The sequence below is a fragment of the Pteronotus mesoamericanus genome, unplaced genomic scaffold, assembly GCF_021234165.1.
Source record: "Pteronotus mesoamericanus isolate MK-2021 breed Mesoamerican mustached bat unplaced genomic scaffold, CSHL_Meso_final contig_20, whole genome shotgun sequence".
NCBI lineage: Eukaryota > Metazoa > Chordata > Mammalia > Chiroptera > Mormoopidae > Pteronotus > Pteronotus mesoamericanus.
The window spans coordinates 88,653,726-88,671,905 of NW_026555085.1; the positions used below are offsets into that span (position 1 = coordinate 88,653,726).

The 18,180-nt window shown below is 39.4% G+C and overlaps 1 protein-coding gene across 2 annotated transcripts in view; it reads left to right on the forward strand.

Annotated features, from left to right (window-relative positions):
* Positions 1 to 18,180, forward strand: part of ADGRG6 (adhesion G protein-coupled receptor G6) — a 128,259-nt gene that overhangs the window by 98,478 nt on the left and 11,601 nt on the right. For both annotated transcript variants that reach the window (XM_054570045.1, XM_054570044.1), the window contains 8 exons: positions 302 to 442; positions 2,588 to 2,707; positions 4,534 to 4,579; positions 5,947 to 6,056; positions 9,846 to 9,973; positions 10,687 to 10,955; positions 12,080 to 12,176; positions 14,347 to 14,630. In XM_054570045.1, coding sequence (XP_054426020.1) covers positions 302 to 442; positions 2,588 to 2,707; positions 4,534 to 4,579; positions 5,947 to 6,056; positions 9,846 to 9,973; positions 10,687 to 10,955; positions 12,080 to 12,176; positions 14,347 to 14,630 — 1,195 coding nt within the window. The remainder of the gene's footprint in view (positions 1 to 301; positions 443 to 2,587; positions 2,708 to 4,533; positions 4,580 to 5,946; positions 6,057 to 9,845; positions 9,974 to 10,686; positions 10,956 to 12,079; positions 12,177 to 14,346; positions 14,631 to 18,180) is intronic.

Below are 18,180 nucleotides of genomic sequence, written 5' to 3' on the forward strand. Positions count from 1 at the left end.
ATATTTTTCGCTGTGTATTTTGAGAAAAACTAAAAATTTATTAAGTGTAAACTTAATTCTTATATTTGAAACTGTGAACTGATCTGTGGATGTCTCAGTTCCCTTAGTTAATATCAGGGCACTTGCCACATTTGCAAAAACCCAGTGACATCCATGCCTTTGTCCTGAGAACAGTGCCTGGTAGAGGGAAAGGGCACCCTGGCCCTAGCCAAGGTGACACTTGCCTTAATCTGCATGTGGAGTCAGGTTATCATTGCCATGTCATTGTGATTACTGACCAGTATGTCTCTCTGTGTGACAGATGCATTTTGAGAGTGGACATGAGGATCCATTGGCGTCTGTAATTTTGCCTCCAAACATACTTGAAAACTTAAGTCAAGAATCTTCTGCAGCAGTTAAAAGAGCTCAGTTTACTTTCTTCAATAAAACTGGACTTTTCCAGGTAAGCATTTATTAAATTATTGTTTTTCAATTGCAAATTCAGTTTCGTTGCTTAAAGGGAAAATAAAAGTTCAGATTGCTTGGGGATAGATCAAGAGGGAGAAACATTAACATACTGTATTTTGAAAAATGAAAAATTTTAACATAATCGTTTCAATATTTATCACAGATAATTACATGCTTTTGAACAGATGTGTTCATTTCAATATTTTTAATAAATCAGATATTAGATTAAGACTGGCATGATACAGTTATAAATGGAATTTTTGGAGAAGCCACTATTTGCCTTTCCTTTTGTTAAATATTTAATGCTCTCCAGCAGTTTTAGACCTTCAGAGTTAAAGAAATTGTGTGCCAAAGGAAAGGTTTTGTTTTGTTTTGTTTTGTTTTGTTTTAATTCAGTGGGAAGCACTGTTTACACAATGAGCAGAATTCTTGGCTTTAATCAGTTTTCCCATTAGTATTTCAAATGACCTTTGGCCTTCACACATTCCCAGAGAGCGGTGGCATTGTGCTAAACGCATATTATCATTTTTATTGGCATCATTTCTAGATACTAGGAAGTCCACTGCCAACAAACTCTGGTGACCTCTGATTGCCTTTGAAAGTACAACCCCATCTAGAGCAATTTTACTCTGCCCTTCTTTAAAAAATAAAAATTATTCATTACATTGAAGATACCAGGGTATATCAAACAATGAGACCTGTGTAAGTCTCAAGGGAAGTAGATTGGTTTCTAACAGATCTGCCCTGTGTGCCACATGTGGAGGGAAGGCCACAGGTGAGTAAAAGGAATACCATGGAATCACTTACAGTAATTAATTCCAAAACTTTATAAAGTTTTATCAGCAAGTGTGTTAGGAAAAAGCTATATAGTTTTTTTTAGTAGATTAAGTATGTAATTACACATAATTACTTGGAAGAATTTAATAGCTATGAACACATAAAACTGCATTTGTGTAAATTATTTGAGGCGTAAAGTAATGTCACTTTTAAAAACAGTACAAAAAACACAGTAGATGTTACAAAGTGTGAGTGGTGGTGCGGAGGGGCTGTCCATTTAGAGGAGAGGTTGCGCCTGGCCAGAAGAGTTTAGGACAACTCTTAAGAGTTGTAAGAATCTCTCGTTATTTCAATTTGAGTCTTATCTTCTCCACACCATCTTTCCCTTCTACTTTGGCATTTCCCAGTCAATGTTGTTATTAGGAAACATATGTTTGGTTTTTAAAGTAAATGTATAGCAGAGTAAAGCAAATTTAAGGGCTCTGTGATTCTCTTCTCACAGAGTGAAGAAAATATTTTTTAAGGAAAAGGCTGAGTATCCCCAAGCCATAACCGACTTTACTGAGTGACCACACAAAAGTAATTTAAAAAAAACTATATTCTAGATGCTAAGATTTATTTGGCATACAGGAAATCCTGTACTTATTCCAAAACAACAGACTTTATAAGCTGCCACAGGGAAATTTGGGAGGTTTGATAAAAAACATGAGGGGAAGAAGAAAGGAGAGATATCTCACTAGAGAGACTATCCATTGATGGTCCAGATGTTATGCACAGAGTCATGAATTTGGTTTCCTGACAGTCTTGTCTCTGAAGTGGAAGCTACAGAAGAATACATTCAGAGAAGGTGGAATTCTGGAAGGGGCTTCAATCTATTCTGTTTAGTGTCAGTTAGTAAACGTGTCAGGCTTTTGGCATGGATGTGAAAGATGAATTGGTTTTTTCTTTTTGTTTTTCACAACATATTTCCTTCATACTTTTCTACAGAAAAACAACTTCGTCTGTTTTCTAGGGTAGGGAAGTGACCTAATTGGGTCATAGTTTTTTACGAGTTTCTGTTTTGTAGGGCTTGCTTCGTTTCAGACACTGAGTGGCCCGCGTCAGTCTCGGCAATCAGCGGGAAGTTTTATGAACATTGCCTGGCTGCATGGGCTCATAGTGTTCTCTCAATGTATTTAGTATAATAAGGGAAATAGCAAAGCTCCTTCAGGAAAGCCAGCAATTTGAGCTTATAAACAGGATGTTCTATAATTCAAGATCTTAAGTGTAAAAACTGCTGACAGCTTGCTTATTTTGGAGCCGCAAAATAAAACAAAAGTGTGTACTTCTGACTAATATGCAGGGTTATTTTTTTCTCTTAAAGGATGTAGAGACCAAGAGAGGCACCTTGGTGAGTTATGTGATGGCGTGCAGTATTGGAAACATTACCATCCAGAATTTGAAGGCTCCAGTTCAAATTAAAATCAAACATACAAGAAACCAGGTAGGAAAACCCTACACATAGCAATGGAGAAGACGGAGATTATTTCAGAGAAATATGGAGCCATTTTTCTCCATGAAAAGAAGTAACTGGCACTTTTTCTGAGGGAAACAGTTTCCTAATGGGGGAGAACAGCTTGTCAGGTTGAGCTCTAGTGTTATGATAAATGGTGGCAACCAGAGGAAATTAGTGTTAGCTTGGATTCAACAATCAGAAGGAGAAAGGGAGTGAAGAAAAGGGCCACTATTTCTAAGAAACGACATATAGTATTGGGGATAAATTAGGTGCAGATGCAGTTGTACATTCCTGCCGTTAAAGATTTCGTGTTTTTTTTTTAATTTTAATAATTTTTAAAATTTTTCAATTATGGTTGATATACACTATTGTATTAGTTTCAGGTGTACAGCACAGTGATTAGACATGTATATAATTTACAAAGGGATCATCATTACAAATCTAGTACCACCTGGTATCATACATACTTATTAAAATATCATTGACTGTGTTCCCTATGCTGTACTTTACATCCCTGTGACTGGTCTGTACCTACCAATTTGTACTCCTGAATCCCTTCATCTTTTCACCGCAGCCTGCTAATGCCCCTCTCACCCAGAATTTTGGTTTGTTGTTTTTTTTAATGTCAAGGTCACTGCTACAGGGAAAGCAGAGGGGAAACTGGGTTCCCTTATTTTTTTGAGAGGTTAACAGTTGGCTAAAATCATGGTAAATGCTTGTTTAATTGCTTCATTACCCTTCCTGTCATCTGTTTATCTGATAAAATTACGTGGGGGCTCGCATTGTCCCAGGTGGCCAGGCACACATTTCCCCCCGTTTTGTAGAGGGTCCCAGTCACCAGCCTAGCATTTATTAGGCAGTCCGGAAGGAGGGCGGGGAGTGAGCCGGCTGATAAGGACTGGAGCTTGGCAATTAAGTCATCTAAGAACTAGCTCCGCTTTGTCACGAAACCCTCTGACCTCCTTGTTTTACCCTTTGGCCTCCTTTGTTCCAGCTCCTGCTCCTTCACCTATAACAAATTTTTTTTTATTGTGGTAAAACATACATAACAAAATTTACTATTTTTAAGGGCACAGTTCAGTGACATTGAGCACATTCACATTGTTCTGCGGCCATCACCCCATCCATCTCCAGTCTGCTCTCTGTCTCTTTGAATGTAACTACTCTAGACACCTCATGTTAGGTGGGATCATACAGTATTTGTCCTTTGGTGACTGGTTTATTTCACTTAACATAGTATTTTCAAGGTTCAATTACATATTATAACATGTATCAGAATCTCCTCCCTTTTTAAGGTTGGATAATATTCCATTGTAATATATATATATATAAATATATATATCTCCCACACTTTGTTTATGTATTTATCCATCAATGGACATTTTGATTGCTTGCACTTTTGACTATTATGAATAATGTTGCTGTAAACATGAGTGTGAAAATACCTATTTGAGTTTTTTCTTTCAATTCTTTTGGGTGTATACTAGACATAGAGGAGAATTTCAAAGATGAATTTTACAATGTAAAGAGCTTTGCTAAATGCTAAGCATAGCATTTTATGATGGGACATATATAGTAACCTTTAGATAAATGAGTAACACAATTCGTCACGGGGTTATAGTTGATTTCCACTTGAAGTCGTTATGAGAGGAGAGTCCTCCTAAACTGCCTCCCACTCTTAGGTGGTATTGGCATGACTAACGCCAATCCATCTCTTTGTGAAAACCTGAGCATTTTATGCTTTTCCTGTGTCCAAATCATAGGGATTTTCCATTTGTTTTAAACACAACATGTTTATTCTTACGTTAATATAGGCAGTGCCGGATCCGATCTGTGCCTTCTGGGATCTGAACAAAAATGGTAAGTTTTCAAATATTGGCTGTTTTAATCACAACTGAATGTTAAACTTTGTTAGCCCCGTTTCCTTTCATTCCACCCCAAACCAGAGCGAGTCACACTGTAAGTGTGATGGCAACTGAGCTGCAAATTTTAGTTTGGGTAGCTTCGGAAGTAAATTCTCATTTCTCTGATTTTTTTTATTAATTGCAAGAGGAAATAGGCAGGCTTGGCCTTTTTTAAAAAAATGAAACAACCTCTTTGATTTCGGTTATTTATAAAATAGAGCATGCATTTTTATTGCCGTTTCACATGAACGTGAACATACAATCGATCTCATTCTCCTAGGACACTTCTGAGGACGTTTTTGATGTGCATGAGGCATATAATTAAAATTCCAGCTTGTGGACCTCAGATTATGGACTGAAGGACTCCAAATATAGGGATGGTTATAACAGAGATGTATTACTTGAAGTACAAGAACTGCCTCCAGAATGACATTTGACAGTCAGGAGGGAAAGGCAAACTGAAGGTTCTGATCACTAGGTGTATGGTGTGGAGATCTCTTTGAGAGGAGGGACACGTGATGAACCATCCTGCCTATGCCGCCTGGGGGTCACCGTCCCTTGTGGCTCCCCAGTGGGATTAGCCTGCTTCTTGGTGGCAGTGTAATCTGAAGATGTCCAAAGCTCTTTTTTTGATACTCTTTCTCACAGCTGGAAAGTTTTTTGTTATTGTTGTTTGGTTTTTAGTTACACAGTTTTGAGAAGATCCTGATTCACTAGATGCCTAGTTTAAAATGATATTACCTTGTATTCTTAAAACATTCTTCAAACATATGAATTGCTCATGTTCCACACCAAACCATAAATGTCAGAAGAGATGTATTAAGGGCATTTATCATAAGTTGTCACCATGCATGACTACTGTGTATATAATAGCATGTTCTAAGAAAGGCCTTCTTTGTTCTTGTGTCTTCACAAAAAACACAGACTGACCCAAGGAAAAGAATATGTTGATCTCCAAAGACTGTATACTAATGTATATAACATATTTGAAAAGGGTGTTCTTTTTATGAAAGTTTATCTTCTAACATATTAGAAATTAAACTCGAATCAAACTTTTGTAGAGCCCCTGAGACACTTCAGTGGAACACAGCTGAACACCGCTGGCGAGATGGCCTCTAGCTGTCCGCCCAGCCCTAACATTCTGTGATTCCAGGAATCTGAAGTATTCTAACCACTGGCAGCTTTGAAAATAGTATCCATGGTACAGATAATCTGTAAAGCAGAAGATACTGAGTGATACTTCTCTAAACAAGATATCATCCATTGTAGAGCTGGAACTGACCTGCTGTTATTTTCATACTGTTTGTTGACTTTCTCCTGCAGAAGGTTCTGGATTTTGGAACACATCGGGATGTGTTGTTGCAGACAGAGATTCAGACGCGAGCGAGACGGTCTGCCTCTGCAACCACCTCACACACTTTGGAGTTCTGATGGTAGGGGAGGATTTCCAAACTCATTTTAAAATGATATAAACTTGGAAGGCATACTTTTTTTGTGTGAGTCAGCCTTTTTAGTTTTTTGTGTTTGGGGAATTATTTCCTGATGATTTCCATCTATACACAGAATCTTGATTCTTATTGAAGAATTTAATGAGTAGAGATCCTATATTAAAAGTATACAAAAGTAATTGCAGAAAAGGATCCTATTTATTCTGTTGCATTAACAGTGATGATAAATAACCTAGAAGCAAGAATATCACCATGAGACTTTTGAATTAAGAGTGAAACAGAATCAGGGGGACAGAGAGAAAGGGATAAAGAGAAAGAAGAGTTAAAGAGGAAGAAAAAAATGTTGGGTTTTACTAACATGGAAAGGAACTGTGAAAAGTTAGATCAAGAGAGTGCTTTCCTGCCGTGACCTAATAGCTCAGTTGGTTGGAGGTTCTATATGCCAAGGTTGCAGGTTCTATCCCTGGTCAGGGCACATACAAGAATCTCAATCTCAATTTCTCTCTCTCTTTCTTTTTCTCTCTAAAATCAATAAACACAAATTAAAAATTCTTCTTATAATATGTTATTTCTCGCTGTGTTCGAATGTTACTTTGCGCCAGGAACCGTGCTAGGCGAGTCTCCTGGAGGCCGGCTGGCCAGTGGGAGAGCGCGGCATCTTCAGGCTGGTGGCAAGACAGATGATGGGGGCGGCTTTTTTTCTCACTTCTAGGCCTTCATTGTATTCTCGTCTCTCTTTTTTTTCTTTCTTTCTTCCTTTTTTCCCCATGGCCCTGTTTTTTTTTTCCCCTTATTAGTCAACCTATCCGATGATTCTAAACAAAAATTAGATTGCATCAACATGTTCTTCATCCAACCAAATTTTCAAGAGCTGCCTTACATCTAATGACTTGTTTGAATTCATCCACAGACTTGTACCTTCACCTTATATCCAATACACTTGTGTTTTTGCAGACACTTTTCTGGTGCCCAGTGTCCCATTCAGATCCTAGTAGAGCTGTTGTTTCTGTATAGTATCCATAAAGGTATCCAAGCACATGTGTTTTTTAATAGAAGATGGGAGTAATGTGTGCTGAGGCAATAAAGCTCTGTGAATTCGAATCACAGACACAGGGTTATGTTTATCCCCTTCCTTAAATCTTACACCCACTTCCTGTGGGACTGGGAGGAAGCAGAGAGGATGGTGTGATGTAGTATTTGGCTCATGAACCCACTTGGCCAATGTAAACGGCCATTGTCCTATGGCAGTCCTGCAAGTTGTAATTTTCCTGACAACCCAGTACCTAAATGCTCAGAATGATAAGAACAAGTTATTTAAAAGGGCAACAATCTTAGAAAATAACTTTTTAACTTTCTCAAAATATAAATATTTTTTCCTTTACCTCCAGAGCATAAAAATGAACAATTAAAACTGTAGCATGTTTTCACTAAGTGATTTAAAAAGATACTCAGTTTTCTTCCATGTTCTGTTTTTTCCAAAAATGAGAGCAGACATTCTTTCAGAAAACACTTTATGCATTATTACTTGTTACACACAAAATGCATCATTATTCATTCAGGTATATAAGCTTTAGTTTAATATATTTAACTACTTCAGTTGTGTTTGCATGCATATGTATGTATATGTGTGTTTGAGCATGATTGTGTTGTAAGTTAATATTAGATAAATAAATAACAGTAACACAATTCACTGTTCAAAGATGGTTTATATGTACTTTGAATATTCAGTAGTTTCTTCAAAGTTGTTTAAATATTATCCTGAGTTTGTAAGTATGTATTTTTTGTTGTAATTTGATTAAATAATTAGCTTTACATATGTGTATGGCAATATGCATGTTTCTTAATGCTCTCCATCCATTTTCCACCTTGGCTGTTTTTGTGAGCTTAGAAACTGCTGGAAGAAAAATTTTCCAGATTTATCCTTTCTGGCAATGTGCCACATCCTTTCAGCTCTCCAGACCACCAAGACTTTGTTCAGAGTCTTTCTTGATTTACAAACCATTTACTCACTGGTACAAGATATCCCCAGAGTCTGCATTGCTCTGTGACATATTTAGCATATGAGAAGCTCAAAAAATATACCTCAGGCTCATAATTATATCTTCCAATATACAAACACATGAAGAGTTTAATGTCTCTGCTACATTTCTTTGTAATAAGGCTGATTTTTATATTTTTAATATCAGAACATTTGCATGTTGGCAAGTTCAGGGAAATAAATATTTGTGTATTCTTCATTCTCAAAAAAAGATACAAAACAATATGAGAATTGTGTGTAAATGGATATCACCAGTAAATAGCATTATGTTATTTAATTCACATTTTAAATGGATTGAATTGTGGTTTGCCAATCTACTGCCTGACGTTGGTAGCAGCCATAGGTCCTTAAGTAGTAATGACAAGCCCTTTGGAGATTCCTGAAGACTATTTTCTGGTCTAATGAAATATTAAGTAACTAAAATATTAGCTGAGGTAGCGCATCTGTGAGTCAAGGGGCATGGACTCGAACACCATCCCATATGCCATGGGAGTCCCAAGTCCCCCTCCTGTTTTGAGGGATTCCTAGAAAGGACAGACAATGTCCCCTCCAGCCCTGAGCCCATGCACCTGCTGAATTTTATCACTTTATGTATCTCTTGGTGTCACAGAGTTACTGTCCCTGCTCCTGACTGCATCAGTCAAACCTGGGACTAATTCCCATGTCTTTATTTCACACACATGCACGGTACAACAAACACCACTTACAGGAGGCCTTAGTGTGTGTAGCAGGTTTTATTGACCTTTTGGTGAAAATCAAAGAAAATTAATAGCATATAGGATGAAAAACATAACACAAATTATTTTTTCATAATTTGGAGTACATCTCTCCTCCAGTTGGGCTCCATTCTTGAACATCTGCCTAATGGAGATGCCTTTCTGTTCCAACCAGGATTGGGTGGCTGGTCATAACTCAAGATCTATCCCTATACCAATTACCCAATTAAGGAAGGAAAGAAACAATTCTCTTCTGGTCCCAGGCTTTGGAAATATGCCTCAACACAGTGAAGTTAATACTTTTGATTAATATGCTAGAAAGCGTTTCCTTCTTTCCACTCCGCGGCAACCCCTAACATTGTAAATGCTGTCTTTCCAGGTCCACTGAGATTAAAAACAAAAAACAACACCTACGACCCCAAAACTCTTAGTGGCTTCTCATTTATGAGAAAAGATAAACAGCAGCCCAGTGACACGTACCGACCTCTGGGGTGACCACAGTTAGGAGCCTCAGCACCCCTTTCAGAATCAGACAAGCACAGCGCAGCACCAGCCTCCGGCTCTCTGCTGGCCAAGCCCCACCCCACCGGGCAAAGAACCAGGGAGCACCCGAGGGCTTGGCCATGCGGGCCACCATGGCTGCCGTTTAAACTTGTGCCCCCAGCCCTGCAAATATTAGGAATGGGCTGGATAATTTATTATGCAAGGCAAGGACCTCCTCTTCAGTTTCTGTTGTGGAACCCCATGGTTTTGCTCTTTAAGATATGCTACCGTGCAAAGAGCTTGGATAACAAGGTATTGGATAAAAAACTGTGTAACTCCCTCAATAATGCTACATTTCTGGTTCATGGAGAGATCCACAAGAGTATATAATAAGTGGAAGTGTCAATACTGATTTGCGCTATTGTTTTCAACCTCTAAGTTTGATCTGAGATTCTCAGTAACCAGCAATGGACTTTCTCCTAAGAGCTTTCTTATGAAGGGAGAGATTCTCACAGCTGCTTCCCATGTTTTGTATAGGACCTCCAAGGGACTGCCTCACAGATAGATGCAAGGAACACTAAAGTCCTCACCTTCATCACCTATATCGGGTGTGGAATATCAGCTATTTTTTCAGCAGCAACTCTCCTGACATATGTTGCTTTTGAGTAAGTATTTTCTATCTACCACACTCAGTGTTAAATGTTCTCAAATGTGAATAAGAAATTGCCTCAGCTTTTAAACACTTCCATGCACTTTGTGAGTCATGTAGGGTAATTCTGTTTTAATGTTTAGGTTTCTCGTTAAGATATATCAGGCAGCATGAACCGTCCAGCTGTAGACTCTTAATTTATAATCAGTATATTTCTTTTGATAAAATGTGTTTAAACCTCTTAGAGATGATTACCATATAAGTAAAGAAAAATTGAATTCAGTGTTTTTTACATGGGAAAAGATGAAAACGTTTGCTTCACAAATCTTTAAAAATTAGTCCTAAAACAGGAAACTTTGTTTTAAGGATGATCTTCACCTTATTAAAAACCAAGAAACTTGAAAAATATTTTAAGGAAATTGTTTTTTAACAAAAATATCAATTTTATAACTCTAGAATTTTCCAGTATGGAAAAAAATCGAGCTGTTAAAACCAATTGGCAATTTTGTAAACAATTGGAGGCCCTTTTGAAATAAATTTAATATTTAAAAAATTTTTTCTAATTTGCCAAATGCTCATAAATATCATTCGCCCTCCACCTAGTGGAAGCACATCATCAAGATGGTGCTCTCTAACCTTTTGCAGAGCAAGACATAAATTTACTTCCTGTGCTTAAAAGATTCATGTACAATATTTGTTCTCCAATATCTTTTTTTCCCCTTTGTTTAGAAAATTGCGAAGAGATTATCCCTCCAAAATCCTGATGAACCTGAGCACGGCGCTGCTGTTCCTGAACCTCAGCTTCCTGCTGGACGGCTGGGTGGCCTCGTTCCAGGTGGAGGGCCTCTGCATCGCCATCGCGGCCCTGCTGCACTTCTTCCTCCTCGCCACCTTCACCTGGATGGGGCTGGAAGCGATTCACATGTACATTGCTCTGGTTAAAGTATTTAACACGTACATTCGCCGCTACATACTGAAATTCTGCGTCATTGGCTGGGGTGAGCCTCCTGAAAATCTTTGCTTTTGTTTGCACTCTGACAGCGATCACCACATTCTGAGAGGAAAATGCCGTTTCGAAAGAACAGCATTGCTGAAGGAAACTTCCAGTTTGCAAAAGATGTGGATTTGATATACATACCCTAAGGAGGGGGCTTCCTCCGTACAGGATTTTACAAAACTGTTCAACATGCCTCACTAAATGCAGGAGTAAAGGCAAAACCCCTAGCCCCTGAGTCACCACAAACCTATTTCCTGTGCCCACAGCCAGCCAGACAGTGGTGGATTTCCATATGTTTCAGAATATAAAGGCCAGCTCCGACTCCTAGCTACATTCGCCCCTAGACACAGGCCCATGTCTTAGAAACCAGAGAGAGAATGCTATCGTTGTGTGTGCAACCAGAACACTGACAGAGGTCTTGCCTTGCACTTCCTAGGTGGTTGTATGAGCCTGTCTGGAATTTTCTCAGTGGGCTCCTTTCTTTATCTGGGTTTTATATCAAACCAGGCATTTTAGAGCTTTCACACAAACCTCTTTTTCAGATGGCAGTGGAGAAACAGGAGATATTTCCAAGGTGATCATCATGTTAGGAGGCACCTTGCGGGGAAGTGGGATGGTGTCGCTTTCTCCAATGACATGCACGTGGACTTACTTTACTTATTGAATCTCTTGAGAAAAAAAGGAAGACTACAAAGACTTTATAGTCTCCATGTTTCTCTCCCATTTTTCCTAAAGGCTTTTCTTTATAGACAAAGGGGTAAAATAAGCTGGAATTCCCTTAGTGGCTGAACTGTGGCGGTCTAACAGGCATCGTTAATGAAACCACATTTGCTGGTCCTTAATTCAGTATAAATCAGGTTCTGGTTCTCGAGTGGGCATGCGTAAGCAAACAAATATTACCCATCTGTCATTTAAAAATAGGTTTTGATCATTGCCAATTAGAGTTGGATGTTCCACACTGAAGAAGGATTTTATTGTTGTCTTACCCACTCTGCCAGTTTGAAGGAATTTGATTCGGTGATGTGGAGTGTTTCCTTTCCTTCGTTTCCCTTGCCGTTATCAGTCATGTACAGCAGCTCCAGATGCCTCAGAAAAGTTGCTCACGGCTTGGTCTTTTTATAACAGGCTTACCTGCCTTCATTGTGGCGGTCGTTCTAGCAAGCAGAAACCAAAATGAAGTCTATGGAAAAAAAAGTTATGGAAAAGAACAAGATGATGAATTGTAAGTCATTAAAACTTCTCGGGAATTTATTTGTGATGAGTGCATATCCTTTGTTTCCCAAAGTTTAGTTTAAGTTTCCATGCCAATAGTGAGTCCCTGTCTTAGGAGGTAGACATACACATGCGTGCTTTGACCAGGATCTCTGCCGTGCCACCGGTGGCCTCGGCTGAGTCACCTGAGCTGTTCATGCTGCTTTTTCACACTAGTGTGGTGTCGTCAGCTGGGGGAATGCGAAAGTCTAAGATACTATCTCCCAGGCTCAGACGACCCCTCCTACTTGAGGAGATTTCATAATACTCCCACCTCCTTAAACCCACATACATCTTTAAGTGAGTGAAATGACTGTGTCAGACAGTAATGCTAGTGATTCCATGCCAAGGTGAGTGTTACGTGGAAATGGAGAGGATGGAGACATCAGTGAGTTCTTGAATAATTTGGAAAATTTTCTTCAGGCTGTGAGATCATTGAGGCTAAGGTTTTTATATTGGTCACTGTTGGCAGTTACTGCTCTCATATTTTATGCAGCACACAGTAAGTACTCAATGAGTATTGATTGATTGAGAATGAGTGAGTGAATAAAGAGCTTACTCTTGACTGTGATTCCACATTACTCTGCGCCTTTCACCATGGATAGCACTTTTATATCCACGTGGTGTCCACACCTGTCGCATCCCCTCCTAGTCTTGCTTTAGTTTCCGTTGCCACGGTAGCGCCCAAAAGACCCCACGATAACCAGCGTGAAATAGAGGCGTATGGTCAGGACTTTCAGGATTTTAAGGGGACTGCCATATGTAAAGAAATACTAGCTTCAGGGATAAGCAGTATTCCTTTGGGGATCTTTACAATAAGATACATTAAAAGTAAAAGTCAGTACATAAGTTCAAAATTAGGTAATTTTAAAGATATGTTGGTCAACCCTTAGAGAACTTTACGGTACACTTAGTAAACTGCTGTGCCATCTACACTGTCATTAGTGAGCATTTACTACATGCCAGGAATCATGTTAGGTCCTGGGATTAAGGGACGTTCAAGATAGTTTTTGCCTCTCTGGCAGTCACGTCCCACTGAGGAAGACGCCACCCAGAATGATGACTATTGACACCAGAATTTTAAGATGGATTTAAGTGCTTTAAATAATATATCCAATTTCTCAGGTACCTAAGTACTACCACAGTAGTATTAGGACCTGGGGCATCTGCCAGTTGCAGTATTTGTTCAGTTTACTCATAGACTACCCTACACATAGTAGAGTTTTTAAATTACTTTTTCAGGTCTATGTATCATTTTGAATACCAAGTGTATCTTTCTTCATTTTATAAGGATATTGTAAGCAATATAAGCTTTTTAGTTGTGCATGAAAAGTGTCACTTTAAGAATATCACAGTTTTAAAATACAGTCTTGCCTCAACTGGACCAATTATATTAATAGGAACTATTTTGTCTGCAGTATGGAATCCACAATTATGTGTGTCTTAAATAAGTAGGAATTTACTCTTCCCACATGACAAAAAAAAAACAAAACAAAAAACAACACACATAGAAATGAGCAGTAAACTGGCATTAATTGAATGGCTAAAATTTCAGGGCCGCAAACTGCAGCTCTCCTGGCCTTCATCTCCTGGGCGTGAGGCGGTTGCTGCAGCTCCAGCCCAGAGCCAGCTTTCATGCCTGAAGCAGAAGGAATGGATAAGGGCCTTGCCAGTTGCATCTATTAAGAGTAGCTCTCCCAGAATTTGCTTCCATGTTGTTTTGTAGAACAGTGTTCACATGAACCCCCGTAAAGCACAACAGAGATTGAGACTATGAGTACTTAAACGTCCCATTCACTGATGTGCAGGCACATAAGAGAAAAGGGGGTTTGAGCCAGCCAAGGGTGTCGTCACACCAAGTCAGAATTCAAGTGGCCACCTTGTTTTCTTCTTAACTCATGACCTAAATAACTAGACAGTACGATGATAGCTATCCAAAATAAACAAATTAAAAAAAAAAAAACTATGAACACATCAAAAAGGAAACTGAGGCCCAAGAAAATGAACTGACTCTCTAGAGGTATGTGAGAAAGGCCTCGCTGTAACACCCGCAGAAGCCTGGACTAAGCCAGGCCAAGTCTTAGGTAAACAGGCATGGTAATGCATTTCCTTTTCTTTCTTGTTTCCTCTTCCTTTTTAAGCTGTTGGATTCAGGATCCAGTGGTCTTCTACGTGACCTGTGCAGGGTATTTCGGAGTCATGTTTTTCCTGAATGTTGCAATGTTCATCGTGGTGATGGTGCAGATCTGTGGGAGGAACGGCAAGAGGAGCAACCGGACGCTGCGTGAGGAGGTCCTGCGGAACCTGCGCAGTGTGGTCAGCCTGACGTTTCTGCTGGGCATGACATGGGGCTTTGCTTTCTTTGCCTGGGGACCCTTACAGATCCCTTTCATGTACCTCTTCTCCATCTTCAATTCATTACAAGGTAAGAAAATTGGTGCCTGAACAATTCCCACTTTCCAATTTCATCCTATTTGCAAAACAGCTTCACTACCAGGCAGAGCCATGCTAAGTTTCTACATCACTGTGCCACAGTTTCAGGTATGGGGGATGGGTCTCATAAAAAAGGTCTAGAAGGGAGTATGGAGATAAAATGTCAGTTTGTTGGTTTTCAGGGAAGTATCCCAAGGACTAGGACAGTGCCTGGCAGACGGTAGGTGCCCCGTACACATACGCCACGGTGTTACTGAAGTGAGCAGGGAGGTGCCATGGTGGAGGGGGGGCGCGGATTTAAAGGGTTGCACAGGCAACTGTCACCCGCCTCAGGTCTGCTGAGTGTGGGTGCTGCTCTCCACGGAACCCCTTCCCAGGCGATGGGCTGTCCTTGCCCTGAGGAAGTTTTGGACTCTATGCAGGGGAAGAGCAATTCATTTTGATTCCTTGGCTGCTTGGATTTCAAAATAAATGCCAATACTGTAGTTCACAAATGCTTATTTTTTTCATGCTCTATGGCAATTAGTTCAACAACTTAACAAACACTTGCCAATGGCCTGCTTTGTACGAAAAAGATATGTCTTTCTTCAAGGAGCCTTCTGTCCTTGCTTCTGATTCCCTAACACATACCCTCGTGTACATAGAATGAATTTAACTTTAAGTGAACGTAAGTTATGTTTTGAAAATTAAACGACATTCTTAAAGACATTGGATAGACCCTGTTTTGATAAACTCCTTAATGTTCAGAAGCACCATGAGGTCCACACTCCAAAATGAATGAGGTGACAGAGTTTGGAATCTTTTTGAGCAGGGTAGTACTACTGGCCTACCTGGAATTACTGGTATGTCCTAGTAGGTGTGTGGGGAAGAAGAGCTGACTGAAGCGAGCTGGACCAATCTGTGCGGGGGTGGAAGGTATGACGGAAATCAAGTCTGTGCTACTCACCCATTGAGAGGCCTAGGCAAGTGCTCCCCACGGGTGTGCTCGGAGAGGAGTCTGTGTGGGCCTGCGGGAGAGTGTTTGCTGCTTTGGATTGCACGGGCCTGCTTTGCTTTTCTTCCTTGATTTCCCCACTAGCTCATGAGCTCCTGCAAAGAAACCTGTCACATAGTTGGTGCTCAACCATTGTTTGCTAAATGAATTAAATGGAGTGCTGGACAAAGAAAGGGAGAGTCTGTGGGGATGGCCTAACTCCAACCTGAGATTGCTCTGGCGTAAATCCTCATTAATTAGTTCAGCAAACTTTATTCAGATTCACTCTCCCATGACCGAGGAAATATACGGGCTCATTATCTTTAATAAATAAAATATCAAGCCTTGAGTGCCACTCCAAAAGCTGGAAATGGACAAGGTAGCATATGCAAACATCTTTATTGGAATATAACTTTGTCAAGTGACTTGTCCTCTATCTAATCTGTTCTGTAATATATGACATAAATGTGCCTAAATAAATATTGACAAAAACTTCCATTAACATTAGAAATTTGAAATTCGATGGTTTTGTATTTCAGGGTTGTACATGAAAGGCACATTAATCTGCCAGCCCAACCTTGTTTTTGCTTTTAGAATTTCCTGGCAGTTTCTGTAACTCCCAACAGCTACAGTTGTCTGTTCGGCTCTGTTTCCATTAATGAGAAATGGGATGTTTTATTTTTCCCAGCATAGGTCTCCTGTCAGGAGGGAAAAATGTTATAAACCATCATCAAGTTATATCCTTCATAAATCACTGACTTTTAAGACTACATTTAAATTATATAAATTTAGAACAGATTTCTGCACATCCAATGATATTAAAAATACCTCCTAAAAAGGAAATTTTATTAAAAGGCAGTGACACAGAGCACATGAGCCTACCAACAATTGCTTACTGGCCAAGCTTATACAAAAACTTCTCAAGACACTGTGGAAAGTCAGTTAATGGTTTTTATTTGAGTCATTTTCTGAACTTCCAAGAGATGTATGTTGTTAAAAATATATGCTTTATTAAAAGAAATGTGTATAATTTAGACAATTTAAAGAAACAATTCAGTTAATGCATAATGAACTCAGGTGGTACTTAGACGAACTACATTATGTCTATTTCTGTTCTTTCTGATATTCTTTATTCCATAAAAAAACAAAACAAAACTTGACATGATCCCTTTGCCTCATTGAACTTATATTCAAGTAGGAGAGACTGATATTAACCAATTATGTCACGATGTAGAAGTACCTGGTTGTGTTGGGAACAAATGACAGAAGACATGAATCCCAAGCTGAAATCTGAAGGGATTAACTAGGTGAAAGTTGGGAACAGAAGTGGGGAAAAGAATATTTCAGGTAGATGGCACTTCATGTGCAAAAAATTTGGTAGATAGTAAGTCCTCTCTTAATGTGGTCAATAGGTTCTACAATGTTCAACAAAACGATGTATGAAGAAACCAGTTCTACCAAGGGCTCACTGAACTGATACACGAGTTAAGTTCCTGTGTCATCTCATCAACTTTATAATGACATTAGTCAAAGATCTGCTATAGTTGGTGGTTCTAACATCTGCTCAAGGAATAAATAGAAAGCTCATATAACCTGAGAACCGGGAACGGGCAGGAGAGTGAAAGTGGTGTGGCCCAAGAGGGCGTCAGGGGCTGCACCAGAAGGCCCTGTGTGGTGATCTTTATGAGAGCACTGCGACGTTTTTGAAAAGTTTCAGACTTGTGAAACGACGTGATCAAATGCGCATCTTGTAAAGGGGAGGCCGGAGGTAATGTAAAGAACGGATGAGAGCAGCCCCGCAGCGTCTGCAGGGAGAGCAGAGAGGAGGCTCTGGCAGCGGTCCGGGCGAGATAATGCGGTGTGGTGTTTCAGACTCTGGTGGGAATGGGGGCGCCAGGGCCATGTGAGCAGGAGCCAAGAGAAATGGAGGACGTTCGCTCCTCAGGCCACTCATCATGTGGGCATTAAACGCTTATTTTTCTAATGACTTAAGTAAAAGGTCCTCTTATTAAGGGAATATTATAGTTCATTATAAGATTTAGCACTGGCCAAAGGCTGAGAATATAATACAGTATTCTGAACACTAAAACTATGCTGAACAAACTTTAACCTTCTCATATTTAGCTCTTGTTGAGCATCTGGAAATCAGCAGGGTCTTCACTATGAATCGACTCCAAATGCCTGTAGCTTTATAGACCTGGGGCCCGTGGGAGGGACAAGTGTGTGCGCTGGGTCTACAGGGATGTCATGGCATGGGCATCACAGGAGTGCCTGGGGCCAGCAGGTCTCTGTTCACTTTTGTGTATGTCTTCAAATACTTGGTTTAAACATGTTTAAAATGATTTAAAATAAATGTATGTCTTTGGTCAAAACATGCTAAAATTTTTAGAAATAAATATATTTTTTAATGTACATATGTGTTTGTATACAAATACATATATACATGTAAATTATATGGTTACTTACATAAATTTGTGTGGCCGATATATTAAAGTTTTAAAAATGCTTTATATTTTACATGGTTTATTTTTATATTTATTTTTTGTTTCCTATTTCTATTATTTTTTAT